Source organism: Erythranthe guttata, chromosome 1 (genome assembly GCF_056151865.1).
Source record: "Erythranthe guttata isolate IM_541 chromosome 1, IM_541, whole genome shotgun sequence".
NCBI classification, from domain to species: domain Eukaryota; kingdom Viridiplantae; phylum Streptophyta; class Magnoliopsida; order Lamiales; family Phrymaceae; genus Erythranthe; species Erythranthe guttata.
Genome location: NC_142533.1, coordinates 790,008 through 805,788, shown reverse-complemented (window position 1 = coordinate 805,788; position 15,781 = coordinate 790,008). Strand labels below are relative to the sequence as shown.

Genomic DNA, 15,781 nt, shown 5'->3' with positions numbered 1-15,781 from the left:
CTGCAGTGTGCTGTGGATGAAAGAGATGGATGTAATTATGACACAAAGCCGACCAAATACACAGCTGCTTTTAATAAAAAATCAAAACAAACAAAAAATAAAAAATAAAGAAACTGATATTATCGAGGTTAATAGAGTGTGTGCGTGTCTCAATAATAATTATGAGACCAAAAACAAAGGTGATTCAATTAAACTCAGTTTTGACCACCGTAACTTAGACTTCAAAGTTATTATATTTTATATTTATATTAAAAGGTCAACAGACAAATATGAACCATATGAAAATTAATCTGATACTTTGCATGGAACAACGAAAGAATAAAACTGGGCATGCTATCGTTTAGTGTGTGTTCTTCGGAGGTGTAATAGGTGGTGTGTTTTAGGTGTAATGTGTTTTTTCTCAGTGCGTGTTTTAGGTGTAGTGTGTTTTTTTCTTAGTGTGTGTTTTCGGTGTAATGTGTTTTTTTCTCAATGTATGTTTTAGGTGCGGTGTGTTTTTTCAAATGTGTGTTCTTTTTAGTGCGTGTTTTAGGTGTAGTGTGTTTTAGGTGTAATGTGTTTTTTTCTGTGTGTTTTAGGTGCAGAGTGTTTTTTCAAATGTGTGTTTTTTTAGTGCGTGTTTTAGGTGTAGTAGTTTTTTTTCGGTGTGTGTTTTAGGTGCAGTGTGTTTTTTCAAATGTGTCTTTTAGTATGTGTTTTAGGTGTAGTGTGTTTTTTCTTAGGGTGTGTTTTAGGTAGTGTATTTTTTTCTAGTGTGTGTTTTAAGTGCAGTGTGTTTTTCGAATGTATTTCTTTTTGAGTGTTTTAGGTGTAGTGTATGATTTTCCTACTGCGTGTTTTAGGTGTACTGTGTTTTTCCGAATGTGCGTTTGATTAGTGCGTGTTTACAGGTGTAGTGTGCTTTTCTTAGTGCGTGTTGTAGTTCTAGGTGTAGTGTGTTTTTTCAGTGTGTGCGGTGTGCTGTTCAGTGCATCTGTTTATTCTGTGTAAAGTAGTGCGTCTACAATCCTATGTCACCTCGTCAAACTAGTGCATAGTTAAGATACGGTGGGAATATCCCATTTAATATTTACATGACAAAAGGAATGAACACAACTGCACAAAACAAGGCTACAAAATAAAGGCCTCAGCTCAGCTCTGCTCTCTCTCGTTCTTCCGCCTTCTTTGCATTCAACTTTGTTTCTACTCCTGTGTCAACCACTATTCTCTAAACGATTAGCATAAATGAAACATCAAAATAAAACCCATAGAAAAAATTGATGGGTGTTCGTGTGGAATAATCTCCTTATATCCTATGACTGCCAGAACGAGTCAAAGTCATTGCTATACAATGAACGGTCCTGGATTTCCAAGTTTGCAACATGCCAATTTACGAGCTTCGATTGGATACATTTACACAAAACAAGTGCAAAAGGGAAAATCCACCATTCACTTTCATCCCTGCAGTCAGAAAACAAAGGTATACCACCGTATTAGAATACCTATGATAATAAGATGCAAATGGGCAAAAAACGAAAGTTCAAATGGATTGAAATTCAACTCACATATTCCATGGCTGAAAGGGAAGTTTCCTACTAGATTGCGTGCGATAGTGAACATAACCACAAACGAATGCGACAACCTGTGTAAGCCAATAATAAAAAGACCACGTAAGTAATAAGAACGCTAAGCACATTTACCTGCAGAAGCCTACATGGTCCGAAGTAGTATCATATGAATTTTTTAGGTTACAATGTTATTTCACAAAAGCAAGTTCCTTTTGGCTGATTAACGCATTAGCGGATATACAAAAAGAAACTCATTCCATTCAATTAATATTGATGAAAACAGCACTAGTCAAACAATATATATTCAAAGAGTATTGTTGTATTATTTCATCAAGATAAAGTCGGTGATATCAGTTATATACGAAATTAAGAATAGTGGGGGAAAGAATTGTTGAATTAAGAGATTGAATAAGAAGCAACTTACAATGTTTATCAAGGAAGTGACATTCCACAAAGCATACACGCGTGCAAGACCTGCTGGTCTCCTTGGTCCATGACTAAATAGAGCATTGATTCCAGCAGGAAAGGGTAGTAATATGCCGAGGGGTGTAACAAACAGAACAAGAAAGACATCCGCCAGGGAAAATGAATACAACTGTAGTAATGTGAGCAATACTAGACTAAAATCTCCGAGTAGCAGGATTGATATTACCAAACCCACAAGATCCTGCACCACAACAACATATTATAAAGCATGCATTTTCAGGAAACTACTTCTAAAAGAACACATCAATATCATGTCTACAAGACACAAAGTTCAGAGAGAGATATATATCTATACATACCTGGTGGCCAACAGGTTTACTGTTGTGGATTAGAAAAGAGAGGACAAAAAATATATCTCTTTTCTCCTCAAGCACCTTCAAACTGCTAACATCTAGAATCCCACCATAAACCTTCCTTCTCAAGTTACCTTCAGCACTTGTCTGAGACCTGCCCAAGTAAGTCTTATTTGTGGTCTCATCTTTCAGATAGTTACCGTCGGCACTGTATCAAATGAAAAAAAGTATAGATGAAAAACTTGTTAACGAGGTTTATCTTTTTAAAGAAGTTTATTACATACTAATGCACTAAATGCGGCCAGACATTCTAAATTAACCTCACATGCATGAAAACATGAAAAAAGGCTTTAAGTATCACCAATTTCTCTAGGCACACACATTTGTTCATCAAAATGTTACACAATTGAAGTTTGAATACTAACACGATTGGCAGATAATAAAGGAAGAAACACTTAGAGCATGAATAATCACTTGGCTTATTGCAAGCGGCATTTGCAATTCCTTCATTATAGATGGAGAGAATGAAAAATAAATAATTGTAAATAACTAACCAGAAAGCTCATAAAGATCAGAAAAACCCATGCGAAATTATATGATCATATTATATTTACTATAAAAAACCTTTCAAAATCATATAATCATACAGTAACATCACAACTTCACAAGTGCTTGCGAATACCAATCTATTCATGAATATATATGTATATAGACATACATACAAATAAAGCATGGATCTGCATATTCAACCAAATCATTTATGTATGTATATCTGCTCCAATGCTAGCAAAGACGCATACCTTGAATGCTGTTCATCTTCAGATTCTCCATCATGACATCCTAATGACATATTGTCCACTTCTTCAACAGCATATATCAGAAGTCCATAATGACAATAGCCATTAGTTGTAGCTTGGAACCAAGCCAGGTCAACATGCACACCGTAGACCCTTAATGCAGGATTTGCGAAAGTTTCAAGCCATCGAAGCACTGGGCGAAACTTTGCCCTAAGGCAACCCCTTCTTACCAAGCGCAACTGTGCATTCAAACCCGCCACAAAGCGATACCATGTGGTAGGTGGGATAGACTGAAAGAAAAGGTTAAACCAGTAGAATATCAAGATCACATGCGAATGTTTTATTCAATTTTTTTGTAATTCAAACAAAAATGTTTTCTATTTCCAGAGATAAAACAACTACCTGACTCATGAGACTGGTGATAATATTGTCATTATGAAGTGAGAAAGGAGTCATATAACTTCCATCACCCCCAAATAATAGAGACATTGGAAATCTTTGATCGAGAGGAGGAGGAAGATCATGTCTCTTTTCATCACCACCAAGAAAAAAGTCAACATACGCTAGCATTATATCTGGTGTTGCAGCAACCTACAGTTGAAAAAATGAATTAGTGATACGCTAAAAGCTTCAACTTTTTCAAGTTTTTTTTTTTACAACGAAGCTAAACGAATTGGACTATAGAAGAGACAGGCGTATGAGGGCACTGGAAAAATCTTAAAACGAAGTCTGACTAAATATCTGACTGAGAACAAATTCAATAGTAAAATGGAAATGACAGATAGCATGATGGGCAAAATCTCTATCCACCCGGCCAAGAGAACAAAACAAGAGAGAAGGATCAAAATGGCTAATTTGTTCACAATTGCATGTTGCTTCATTGACATAAAAAAAAATTTGAATAGCAGTGAGTGCATATTAAAAAAAAATAAAAAAAAATTGGAAGAAATTTTTAGTTTAAAAATACAAACGAATAGTTGAAACTTCATGCCTTTGACAGTCAAAACAAGGTGAACCATCAGTAAATGTTTCTCTGGGAAGACTTGGTACTTGGTAGTTATACCACACTGAGAAACTAATAATAAAAAATACTTCTATACTATTCCTGAATATGAAATGGGATCTATAATCCATGTGAATTTAACCAAAGTTTAAGAAATTTACCTTAAGCCCTTCGTAAAGAGCACGTGAACGACAAGAACGTAAACAAGAATGGTCATATTCAGATCGAACGAATTCACGTATTTTCTGCAACTTCATTCTCCTCCTCCATTGTTGCCACGACCATGCAAAAGGATAAGCAAGAACGCAAAGCATACTGTGCACTGAGCCTTCCCACCACTGATATGCAGCAAGAGCATTGACCTCATCCACAAATGTATTAAATGCACCTTCATAACTGCAAATTGAGAATAAAGTTAAGATATTTTTCCAGGTGTGCAGTATTTGGCCGACAACAGAATCCGGAAAAGCATATATCAATCTTCCGCATAAGTGAGGAATGAAATAATAAAGGGATGCAAATCAAATAAAATATCATGTCACGGAAGTGATGGTTGAAAGTTGATACTCACTTGATGGAATAAGAAACTGACAACCTGGAAAATGATAAAGAACTTACACTATTTCTTTTATTTGCTCAGGAGGGGTATGAGGAAGATGCCAAGGTTCACTAAATGTATTTGGACCCATAAAGTACATCCTGTGCACGTGGCTCTGAGACTCCTCCACTCTATTAGTTTCCAAAACCTGATTGGAAAACATTCTTAAATTTTCTTTCTTGATCATCAAAATGATGGCTATGAAGATATAAATAAAATAGCAGCACTTCATATCCATGATTCAATAGTCACTGTATTATATAAAACTAAATACCTCATTAAGAGACTCCAGGAAAGGGAATGAATGATCTATTTGAGAGCCCTGTTGCGTAGGAGCAGGACCCGGTAACTCATCGACCCCAATGAACTTCATTCGTGCAACACTTAGCACCAAGGCTAGTAATACGAGAAGACCCAAAAGCAGGAGCCCAAACAACCAGGGTCCTCCAAATGTATATATCAACTCTTCAAGAGCAGTATAACAGTGTGGCATGTGATATCTATCAGAAATACATTTGTAAGGACATGGTGTTTCAGTAATACCACCTGCATCAAACAGACACCTTTAAGCTAACATTTTACATTCATAAAACGAAAATAAAACTAGAAGGTAGGAACATTTTTAACTATCAAGAACAAAATGCCAAAACTTGAGGTTAGTAAAAAGAATTTAAAAAAAAATAGGAAAACATAAAAGATTACTACGACATGTATAATAACGGGAAGGATCAATAGAGACCACATAATTCTCCCGATTTAACGTACCTCGGACATTAACATAAACTGCACGATTGGGAAGCTCATGATTTGGGCATGAAAAACAGAGGGATCCATCAGATCCTGTGACATTTTTATAAGTACCAGCTGGACATTCCTGCAGACATTTAAGAAATACTCATGAATAAATCTCTGATACAAATTGGAGAAAACTCCAGATTTATTATCAGATATCCAATACAGACTGGAGAAAATTCCACCTACTTTGCTGTATTTGATGGGAAATTTTCACTTTATTGAAGGAAAGAAATAAAGGAGCTACATTCAATACTAAGACAATTGAGAAATATAAAAACCAACAAAGCAATTAGATGACATCTTGAACGTCTTGCATACTAGACTACATTATGACTATCGGCGAGTAAAAAATATCATCAATTCAGTTAAACCATAAATGTTCATGGTAAAAAATATTCTCCCTGTCCCAAATTTATTGCTCCTGCTTCCTTTGTTGGAAGTCTCATTTACTAAAATGAAATTATTTCAATAGTTATTTGAAAGTACTATCTTTGAATTACTACTTCTAAGAGCAGCATTCAGAAGATACACAAAATTTAATGTTTTCAACTCCCATCTAGGGCTCCATGCCGGATCAATGAGAGCTTCAATTTTGGAGGAAGAGGTACATTTTGTAGCGAGTACTTAATAAAATCCATAGTATGGCTTTAACTTCCAAATTTAACTCTTACCAAACACCTCTTGAAAATCAAAAGACTTGGGAGAAATGAATTGAAGAAAATTAACGGTAAAATTGAAAGATAGCTGACAAGAAATGAATAGCCAACTACCTCACAGAAAATTCCATAAAGCCCCTTTGGGCAAGCTTTTCCACTGACTGTTCCATTTTCGCCCATTTGACTTTGGTTGCCACCTAATCCACCCCTATGATAAAAACAGGAAATCAATATCATAGGAAAATGTAACCTACAAAATCTGTAAGTGTAGACAATGGTTTCCGAAATATGAACAGTTAGTTGCTGACAAAAAAATAATATATTTATTCCAGGGGATAGGCTATACATATTATACTGTATGGAGAAGGAGCTCAGGACTACCAATTTTGGTTTACAGTTTCTTCCTTAACAGTGTGTTCAGATACAACACCCACCAAAACACATGGAAGTAGGTGTCAAAAAAATAAAACAGGCATCGTGAGCAGATATAAAAATAACATAACTAAAGGACACAACAGCTTTAAAGAAAGCAGAGGATATGTTCCTCATACAGGACTTCAGGGTCTAATCAGCAATGTCACCCAAACTTTTATTTCCTAGAAATGGACAGCCAGCTACTGAACTCGTAGCCTTACTTACTCTAACATTGACATAGAGTGTCAATAGGTCTTGACTTCTACCACAGAGGATATTATAGAACAGAAACAGGAAAAACACAAAAATAAGATGAATATTAAGTAATATTATGCAAAATTGAATTAGAATAATATAAGATAAATTATATTCTTCCTAAATGACTGTCGCATGCATCAGGCTCTGCCTAATTACTGATAAGTAAAAGGGTTTTCAGTGACATGGCACCATTTGCACAAGATACTCCTCCCATCTCACATTATTCACATAGCTCATTTTCCTGGACGATTCTGCCAGAATTACAAGCAAACTTAATTATTATGAACACATAGATCTGCACAATTTTAATGTAGTCGAATGATTTTCCTCCATAGAACATTACACGAATAACTCCAAAGATTGACCAGATCCTGGTCAAGGTGAAATCAATCACAAAAATATAATTAAGACCATAGTCATAGAAGGGACTCTAAAATCACTTCTAAGTGTAAAAGAACGAAAAAATTACACAAAGAAGCTTAAAGCTAGAGTAAAATGGGAGGCAACAAATTCAAGAATATAACTAAATTCCAGTCAGTACTACAACTACAAGACTAGGCATGCATCAGCATCTGTAGAAGGAAAAGTATATTTACTAACCCTGTATAAATTGTTCCATTGACTGTAGCTAGGGGCCAATATACATCGCCAGTGGGAATGTCCGACCAGTGAAAATGAATCCTTCCGCCACCTCCGCCACCACCACCGCTCAGGCTACCGTGACCTCCAATACTAGATAAATTGCCAGATCCACTGAGAACCATAGAGCGCAAAAATAACAAGATTGTACCACCAGATCCACCCCCAAGACCAATATCCACATTATCAATGGAGGCATTCTTCTTTTGGAGGCTCCCTCTATAGCTGTCTCCATCTGCTCTAACAGAACCTTCAACATATAAATTCATCAAGGGATGCTCGAAAGATCCCATCACTGCATGAAAAGGACAAACAACAACAAATAATTAGATAATCGAAGGACTGGCAAGTATTTTCAGCAATAGATGTCAGCTGAATACCAACCTAGCCCATTTTCTAGCAATCTTTGAGACAATGTGAAATATCTTGAATTTTTATGAGAAAGAAAGCATTTGATTGAACATACAAAAACAAAAAATAGTTCCATTTTTTATACCATGTGGTAGAAGAAAACAAAACACAATCAATCAGCTGAAAAACTTTAGCTCACCCAAGATACCACCACCAGCAGTTGACATGGCCAAGCTATCATTTCCGCTTCCACTACCCAGTTCACAAGGCAAATTAGCATCTCCGTACGATATTCCGCCCTCAATGCAGCTTCCGTTATAACAGCCCATTCCACCCCTGCCACCATGTCCACCACCACTACCAAGACCATTACTCAATACTACTCCTTGACCAACACCACCATGGCAGCCTGCATAAATACCAGATCCTAGATTGTCATGTGATTCAATCACAAGGATCAAACCTCCAAAAATATTTTATGCATGGTTCATTGATTCAAGAATGCAGAGGAATAGCAGAAACTATTACAAAATCGAGACGTGGAGAAACTTCTTAGGATATCCATGATTTAGAGAGAAAGAAGGGCAATATACATCATGCAGGAGAGCCAGGATCTTACCCATTCCCGATGTGCTTATAATTCCAGAAGACTGGACAGTAATGGTTCTGGCTCTATGGAAATGAACAACAGATCCTTCAACAGAACCTTCGACCAGGATATCCTCAACTCGACAGACCTGCATAACACAAAAAGAAATATTTTTAAGATCCTGTGCAAGCAGGCATAGCTGCGTACGAAAACAGCAAAAGAGAAAGCAGTAGGTTGTAAGCGACACATAAATGGAGAAAAACAAAATCACGACTTCCAAACAGTAACTATGCACCTGTAGGGTAAAGGACAGAGAAGAATTCACATTACAATCTTCAGGTGGACTAAGCAGTTCAGCAGGACAATCTTCTGAATCACAATAAAGTTTCGGTATCCTAAAGGGCAACAAAAAACAATTATCATCATAAATCAAGAATAGCACATTCTGATGTTATTTAAATATAAGTTCAACTTACACAGCATCGTCTGAGGAATTTTTTAAGGGACCACGAAGAGCAGATCCAGGTCCAATCTTCAGCACAACATGAGTAATGGAAGCAAGGAAAAAAAAACAATTAACCAAATATAATTTATGCTGCATATGCTACCTATAATTGTGCCAATATCTATCAGACAAAAATACTTCAAATAATGCCAGATGCCAAGTCAATAGGCATCCAAGTTGAAGGCGAAATAATTCGGTTAAAACTGAGTAGAATCTTCTCCAGTTAGACGAAGAGAAGTAAGAAATACACCTCGATGCAACAAATGCTCGGTTACATCAACAAAAGACTAACATGTTCTATGGTTTAAGGCCACTGGTTTCATCAAATGAAGCAAGCAGTTCACATTTTTATTAACTGTATTTATTTGTTGTAGGAGATTGCTACATAGAAAACACCTAGTTTATGACATCCATTTATTCAAGATACAACAGAGCACTATGCGAAAAAGAAAATAGAGAAATCCACAAAGAGAGAGAACTTAACAAGGGCGTCAAAACAAGAGGACAATCTATGGAGAAATATAATTGGGATATCTAGCAAAGAAAGCAAATTATCAAATCACATATATCTGAATGGCATGCCACTCAAAATCCCCATAAGTGAAGATAATGATCAATCAAGCTGAATAAGAAACCAAACAGACAAAATTTCAATCCTTACTTCTCTCATTTTTTTATGAAGTGTGGACACTGAGAAAGCGGTATAAGTCAAATGATAATCACAAACTATATGATGTGATATGCTTAAATAGCATGAGAATTATGACAAGTGTGTCTATGCTGTCTATGAGTAATAGAACATACTGGAGGTCAGAGGTTCAAAATTCAGCTAGTAACTAAATGAGGTGTTGCGAGAAGCCGAGAACCGATTGCCTCATAGATACAGACGACTACAATATTGCAAAGAACCAGAAACTAAAAGCACATCAAAGGGGAAAAGAGAAAGAAGTTCATCAGCTTCAGATCTAAAAACTTGATATATAAGGTCAGTGGTAGCGGTATTTTCCAGGAGAAACAAGAAAAATGAAGGAGCCATCTACAATAAAAAGTTTTTCAAGTTGACAGACATATATAAATAAATAAAAGATGAAAAAGAAAAATTAAGTGGTTGCTTACATTGATGCTATAGAACAATGACAAAACTAGACGTTGAGCTTCTATGCAGTCTCCTGGTCCAGACAAATTTAGTAAACCTTGCCCATGGACTCCCAGGTTGGCATTTGAATGAATAAGGGAAGATTCCTGCCAAAAGAAAATAGACAGCTAAGTCATGTATGAATATGCTAAGAGCACAATGCTATGCTAATGAGTAGGTTACTTACCCTGAGGACTATGAGATTACTAGCCTCAAGTGATGATGTCTCAACATTTTCATCTCCACCACCATCAATTAACATTGACGAGTTCCACATTAAGAACATTTTAACAGACATGCGAAGAGCCCCAAACACCTAGAAAATGATGGAAATCAAAAAATCATATACCTCTCATATATCTAGCTTGATAAATGCATTACAGCAGAGAGAGAAGTGCTAGTATAAAAGCTCAACGTTACCCAAGAAGAAGTCATACAATGATTCGCTACAGTTTATATAGTTGATGTTAACAAAAGCTACTAAAAAATAAAAATAAAAAAAGCCAACCATTCCACGAATTTACAATAAGTTGAAAAATTATCACTTACTCTAATTACAGAATCACTCATTAAGAGCTCTTCTGCCAATAGTTCAAACTCGGACATGGAATAATGTGCAAGCCCAAAGCTCAAGACACCTCCACACAACAGGCTGATTTGTCCTTGAACCTTGATGATGAACAGGGCCAAATTAGATTCTTATGTACAAGAAATTGTGCCTCCATATAAATGACAAGAACCTAAATAGCTTTGTAAAGGTGCCAACGACGGTATCCAACAGATCTATCATTACCAACAGGATATACTGCAGAGAGTGATCTTTGCCAACAGGATATAAAACTAACAACAGAAATTTCACTGACCTGGACGCGGCTCCACAACAAGGGGACTGCAGCCTTGGCCTGATTCCGGATGTAGACATTCGTTAAAAAAGGTTGAGGGAAGTCCATCAGGAGTGTGTCCGTATATGTGGATTTGTAATGATTGCTGACAGTAAGGCTGCGAGGAACAGCATCATAAAATGTACCCGCTGCACCAGCATTTTCTGGGCAACCAAGACTACTTCCACCTGCAATGAAGATATGGATGTAAAAGCTTAACTGGCTCAACACTCGGTCTCACATAAAGAAAATGTGATGCTTAATAGTTTAAGCGCGCACTTTCATTATATTACTAGATATTGCTTCAAGTCATGCACTTTAGGCCAAGGCACATAAAGTAATTTACAAACATTAGGGCATGCCTGAAATTAGCCACATGGCATATTTTACCGTACATGATGGTCAGAAACAGGGTAAGTAAATAAGCTGAATTAACCTATAAGTTAGTTACTAAACGATTGAAAATTGTCTTTTGATCACCATTCCACCCCAGAATGCCGCCTTTGCAAAACAACAAATTGACTATCTTTTTTTATTTATGTTTTGTCATTATCCATAACTAATTTTTTTTTCGAATCATATAGCAATATTATGTTGAGCTTTCAGATATGCAAAAATCAAATTCCACTTACTACAATAATCAAACCTTAAATAGCTAACACTGTCTTTTCCAAATGCCATAAATAGAAGAACCAGAACATGGTACATTTAAAATTGGTGCCATAATACTCCAGTCACCTTTTCTATCTCCCACCTCCCATGAAAAGATAACGAAAAAGGAATAACATATGAAGTTGCTGATGGAGAAAACAAAGCACAATAATAGCTTGTGTCTCGATTTCACCAGGACAGCAGGGCAGCCACATGATAAACCTTTTATTAGGTTGAATTTTACATCTAAGATCATCGGCACAATATCTAGCTACTATTTTAATATACATATTGCACAAGCAAAAGTAATAGAAAAAATTTATGGCCTAAAACCCAAAATGAAAAAGAGAAATATATCACAGGTCATACCATGTACAGCAATGACTGGTTCGTCGTGCCTGCTGAATATATCAACTGAAATTCTACCACCACCGCCTCCAGCAAAACCATTACCCCCAGAAGCACTAATTCTGCCAATTCCAATCCTGCACATCACAAGAAATAATAAGGTTAAAATAAATCAGATGAACTCCAACGCTTTCAAGTGACTTCAGACAAAGCAGATACTTCTGAATAGATAACAAAGTAGACAATAATACATGATCACCTGAAAAATAAAAATGAATCGATGTAGGAAAAACAATAGGACATGGTAATAGATCATTAGAAATGCTAGAAAACAAGGAACATACATAGCATTATTCACAACAACAAAAAAAAAAGATGTTATCAGTGCAATTCAAATCAAAGCTTGGTGTAACTATGGGATTCATGCACGATTTCAGTGATATTTAAAAGAGAACGAAAATCAAGCTCATGAATGCTCGGAGATGGACAAACTAGTAATTAAATAATATTATAATGTAACACACGGAACAAGACAAAACAAAGTTTTATCCAGATACATCATTGCTGAAAGAAAAAAAAAATCACAACATATTGCAATGAAGAAGATGTTACTTGGTAAGTCATATGGTCTTAGCCGAAACTCTTGTTATCGAAGTTGTATTTCAGAGTTATCGGTGAGTAAATATGATATGTGAGAGGGTAATAGAGTCTATGATACAGAATATCCTAAAGGAACATTTGATTTCTGACTGTTGGAAATATATACGACACTGCGAAACAAGCTTGCCATGGCATGATGTGTTCAAGAAAAACAAGCTTGGATGAGATGACAGAATCTTCGCTGCTATCCTAGTTTTTGGCTAGCAGGTTCTTGAGAAAGAATGGATTCAGCAGGATGATAAAAGAACCACAAAACAAGTAACCTACATGCACGACATCTTAGATAGATAAGAACCAGGTTAGCCCCAGTAGACTCTCAATATCAATCACCATTAGAGGAACTCAAGATATTGCGAAGAATTACACAACAACAACATTCAGCGAAGATAATGATATGGTTAGAATGTTAGAATGTCATAAACAAAACCACGAGAAAGGAAATCATGCTAAGTGTGATGCTGATGCACTACATATGAAATCAATTCAAATCATACTGTCGTTCTGACCCATACAAGTTCAGAACAAGTAGATGTACAAATTACAACCACGTACTTTAACTTGGAAGTCCACTGAAACTATATCATCCATTTGCCATCAAATCATAACCATAAAACAATTTTCTAGATTAACAACCATGCGTTCTCACTAGAACTAAAACCAGAATCGTCTAGTATGATTTAACCTTAACCAAAAGCAGAAAACAAAATTGTAACAAGAGAGTAACCAAAAATTTACATCTTATAAGCCTTGATGTAGATGCTCCCTCCAGACCCTCCTCCACCTTTGGCACCTCCATCGCCTCCATCAGCTAAAACGCTGCCATTCACCTCCAAAAGCCTCGAAACCAAGAACATTACCCTCCCTCCTCCTCCACCTCCATAATCAACTTCCTTACTTGTGGTCCCTCCTTTACTCCCGTAACTCCATGGCTTCCCCAAACTCGACCACGAATAGGCATCTCCTCCCCACACATCTTCAGGGAGCTTACTTTTATCCTTTAAACACGCTGCACCCCTGCCCCCATGTCCCCCGCCTGCTCCATCCACTCCCTGTGGAGTCCCACTAGTCTGCGTCGGCGGCGAACCGGCCAACTCAGTAGTATTTACAGCAGAACCATTCCCGAAATAAGCATTATCTGAGGCTAACTCAAAAGTGCCACATAATATCAAGGAGTTCTCGCCCAAAGTAAAGTTTCCGGTGACATTTATTGCAAGCTCGCATCCAGAGAACGACGAGCAATTCAGAGTGACGTTAGGAAAAATTACCAAGTTACCCTTGCCCTCTACGTACACATCCTTCGATATGTTCACATTGGAGACGATTTGGCAGGTGGTGTCTAACGAACCAACGCCGCCTAGATCGGACTCGCAGGAGAGCGACGGGGGGTGAGGCGGCGGAGGGGGCGGCGCCGGCGGCGTGTAGTCCTGGTGGAACAAGAGAATATCGGAGTCGAAATCCAAGTCAAATTGCGGCTCCGACGAACCGAGTATCGAACTAGGGTTTGTGAAGATTGGCAGCAACAGGACGACCACCAATCCTATCACACATCGCGAAAGTGTGAAACGACGCTTGGAGATAGCCATGGGCTGATGATGACGAGAATAGTCATCACATCAGATGGCCGGAATAAGCAGAAACGAATTTCATCTGCAAAAATATTTCGAATCAAAAACCCTCGAGAAACCGCCGTGAAATTGAAGCTTCGCCAGTCGTAATCCCCTACAAACTCGCAGTGCGTGCGTCTGTGTCTGTGGTGAGATGCACGTGTATGTATACCAAGCTATAGATACAGGTCTGTGTGTATAGGTTGGGGATGGGGTTTTGTGAGGAAATGGGTTAGAAAAATGGGTTCAGAGAGAGAGAGAGAGAGATGATGTGATTCTAGAGAGAGAAAGATGAGAGGGGTGGTGTTTAATTTGAGAGGGGGGGTGGGAGAAGGTGGCAACATGGCGCAGTTAATTTCCTTTTTCTTTTTTCCTTTAATTAATTAATTTTATTTATTCTCTATTTATTATATTGGAAATTATGGTAACACAGTCGCACTGTGTATTTTAAGCTCACTACCTAATTCTTTCTCCGACTTTCTTCGTTTGCTTTTCCTTTTCTTTTTCTTTTAATGGATGCAAAATATTCTAAATTTAAATTTAGCAACCAAAAATTGGTAATTTTAATGTAAAAATGATTGGAAGCTGGTCTATCTCAAAATTCAATAGAGGAAAATTATTATTAGTTTAATCTTTCTTTTTTTAAATATATATTGTTAAAATTATACAATGGGGGTCTTTAGTCTTTACTTGTTTTTGTATTAAAAGATTTGCTTACAATAATGTTAGGATGTACTTATAATAATAATAATAATATAATTTTGAGTTCTTTTTGGCTTTCTATTCGTAGTTCCTATTTATTAAGGCTATGTTTATTGAAATTGTACCTGTGATATAAACTATTGTGGACTAACTATTTTTTACTTCAGATAAATTATTAAGGCCTCGTTTGATTGTAAAGATTAATCATAATTAATTAAATATTATGATTTTATTTAATATTTGACATCTCCAATAATACCAATAAAAATACAAAATTCTCACTTTTACTTCATTGTTAAAAAAGGGATTCCCACCAAACCATTATGTATGAATATGTGTTCATGACTCCTCACGTGGAGGGTTAAAAGATTTTCTATTATAAAATAGGTAATGCACAATAATTCATAAATTTTGCTCATGTATTTTGACCCTTAACGTATCTTTTTGGCATGTTAATTAAGAAACCTAATTAAAAGCTATTTGTTATGATATATCTTTTTCCATTTAATGTGTTACTCGTTACTTCCTTCATTTCTAAATAGGTGATTTTTTCACTTTTGCACAAATCTTAAAAATCTCAATAAATATGTCTTGATTTTAGGAAAATAGATATTGATGGACCAAAATACCCATGTTTATTAATTAATGCAGGAAGAGTGCTATAGAGTTAATAAGGGTAAAATTAAAAAATAAGCAATTACTACAGCATCCGTTTTGTAAAATGACAGATAATATGAAACAAAAAGATTTTCTCAAAAGAGACAGATATAATAGAAAAGATGGAGCATATATGGATTAGTGATCGACATTTCAACTATGAATAATGAATATTCGAGGAATTTCAAGAATTAAATTAAGTAAAATATGAA

General features: G+C 36.3%; 1 protein-coding gene across 1 annotated transcript; it reads right to left on the bottom strand.

The window, feature by feature from the left end:
• Positions 1-1,013: 1,013 nt before the first annotated feature.
• LOC105977131 (uncharacterized) lies at positions 1,014-14,559 on the bottom strand. Its single transcript, XM_013002406.2, has 22 exons — positions 13,342-14,559; positions 11,968-12,083; positions 10,930-11,135; positions 10,616-10,735; positions 10,254-10,382; positions 10,048-10,173; positions 8,903-8,958; positions 8,722-8,821; positions 8,457-8,574; positions 8,037-8,246; positions 7,448-7,781; positions 6,290-6,383; positions 5,490-5,598; positions 4,999-5,270; positions 4,745-4,872; positions 4,288-4,522; positions 3,526-3,714; positions 3,127-3,413; positions 2,333-2,534; positions 1,972-2,214; positions 1,545-1,621; positions 1,014-1,440 (listed from the first exon to the last, which is right to left on the bottom strand). Exons 1-22 carry the CDS (start codon positions 14,187-14,189, stop codon positions 1,293-1,295), a joined length of 4,347 nt encoding a protein of 1,448 aa, XP_012857860.2. The 5' UTR covers positions 14,190-14,559; the 3' UTR covers positions 1,014-1,292.
• Between the last annotated feature and the right edge of the window lie 1,222 nt (positions 14,560-15,781).